Here is a 1,775-nt window from a genome sequence, read left to right as displayed (position 1 = left end):
GAAATTTAAATTGTTCATATATCACACATACTTGTAAATATTTAAATCTATTCGATAAAATCTTGCGTTTGCACACATAAAAATATAATTATTTGTGACCTTTATAAATTACGACTCGCCGTGTCTATGGTCTTGACATATTTATTTTTTAAATCCACCGACCGCGCGTGGCAACGGCATTGGAGTGCAATTCAAAAATAGAACCTAATCCAATGGCCTATAAACGCTTTCATTTACATCAGCCGGTGTGGCTGCGGTCGGTGACGTCACAGCTATTTATATCCAATCATATGCGACGAAAAGGGAAACCCTATACGCCTAGCACTTGACCCCATTCAAGTTTTCATAGCTTTTTTGACAGTTGAAACAATTGATTGATAAGAGTTCATTATCGTGTCGCTGAGATGCGTGTACGCGCGTGACCTTGACGCGTTACGTACGAAACGCACAGCGTCCGTACTTATCGTATCAGATATTTGTTTATTTTTGTGTTTTTTTTATTGTTGTTTCTTTTTTTTTTTCAATTATTTTTTTCTATTTTTGTTCTCTTTATTGTATAAATCTTAACATTACAATAATAATACAAAAATATATTACAATAATATAATATTATTCCCTATTACGTATACTAATACTATGTTACATTGTGTGTGCGTGTTGCGTCAGAGTAACATCTGTGTTTCGTGTCATGTTTATATTCATCTGTGTGTATTAGCCTTTGGGCTATCATAGCTGTAAAAAAATATTGGGGAGGGCATCCATTTTGGGGGCATTGCATTTTGTCATACATTATTCTTCCTCATCGACTCCGACGCATTTTGGGCATACCGGCTTTCCTTCCATGGCATAAAACGTTTTACCTTTTACCGGGTTCGAGCAATCCTGTATAAAAACCATTAATTATTACCTCATTTTTACTACGCTTTTATACTTAACCTGGCGCAGACGCTCTGTATACTTAGCCAAATTTCATTAGACGATATCGAGCTACGAACCTTGCACACGAAGCAGTCTGGGTGCCACTGAGTATTGAGGGCGGAAATATAGTTTTCCATGATGGGTTTGTTGCAGCCGCCACATTTCGGCGCGAACATGTCGAAGTAGTCGGCGCGGCAGTACGGCTTGCCGTCCCTTTCGTGGAAGCCTTCTTCGCCGAACTGCTGGCCACACTGAGCGCAGAAGAAATGCTCTGTATGCCAGGTCTTCTCCAGCGCCGTCACGCATTTCTGAAACAGTAGAATTGTTAGAAAACAGTCCCGATACATTCGCATAGAGCAAGTAGCGTTGTGGCGACACTAACATCGAGGATAGGTCCGTTGCAGTAGGCGCATCTCGGCGAGAACAGGTTGTGGTAGTCGGGCTCGCAGTAGGGCCGGCCGTCGCGCTCGAAGAAGTTCCTCGTGCCGAGCTCCTGGTTGCAGTGCGCGCACGTGAAGTGCTCGGGGTGCCAGGTGCGGCCCAGCGCCGTGATGACCTGCGGAAACAGTTCGTGTCACAACACTATTTTTCCGATATCCGATATAATTTCGTTTCCAGTCTCGGCACCTGTCCGACGATGGGCTTCTCGCAAGCGTTGCAGCATCCCTTCTGCGGGGTCTGTACTCCTTGGCGGCTCATGTCTGCCCGGAGCGATCCGAGCATATGTTCTAGTGAAGCTGACTCCGGTTGCCGCGGGCTGCTGCGGTAGTGCTCCTGCCAGCCGCGTTTCTCCCGATACACTTGAGTGCCGCCTTCGACTCCTGGGGGCGCCCCTGACCCGCTCACCTGAAAACACC

At 45.4% G+C, this 1,775-nt stretch overlaps 1 protein-coding gene across 1 annotated transcript; it reads right to left on the bottom strand.

Annotated features, from left to right (window-relative positions):
- Positions 1 to 560: 560 nt before the first annotated feature.
- On the bottom strand, positions 561 to 1,769 carry LOC119835097 (paxillin). The gene is made up of 4 exons (XM_038359715.1): positions 1,546 to 1,769; positions 1,301 to 1,474; positions 996 to 1,226; positions 561 to 882 (listed from the first exon to the last, which is right to left on the bottom strand). Exons 1-4 carry the CDS (start codon positions 1,639 to 1,641, stop codon positions 790 to 792), a joined length of 594 nt encoding a protein of 197 aa, XP_038215643.1. The 5' UTR covers positions 1,642 to 1,769; the 3' UTR covers positions 561 to 789.
- Between the last annotated feature and the right edge of the window lie 6 nt (positions 1,770 to 1,775).

The sequence above is a fragment of the Zerene cesonia genome, chromosome 20 (assembly GCF_012273895.1).
Source record: "Zerene cesonia ecotype Mississippi chromosome 20, Zerene_cesonia_1.1, whole genome shotgun sequence".
Classification (NCBI taxonomy): domain Eukaryota; kingdom Metazoa; phylum Arthropoda; class Insecta; order Lepidoptera; family Pieridae; genus Zerene; species Zerene cesonia.
The sequence above is the reverse complement of the archived record's forward strand: the minus strand, read 5'-3'. Positions and strand labels throughout refer to the sequence as shown.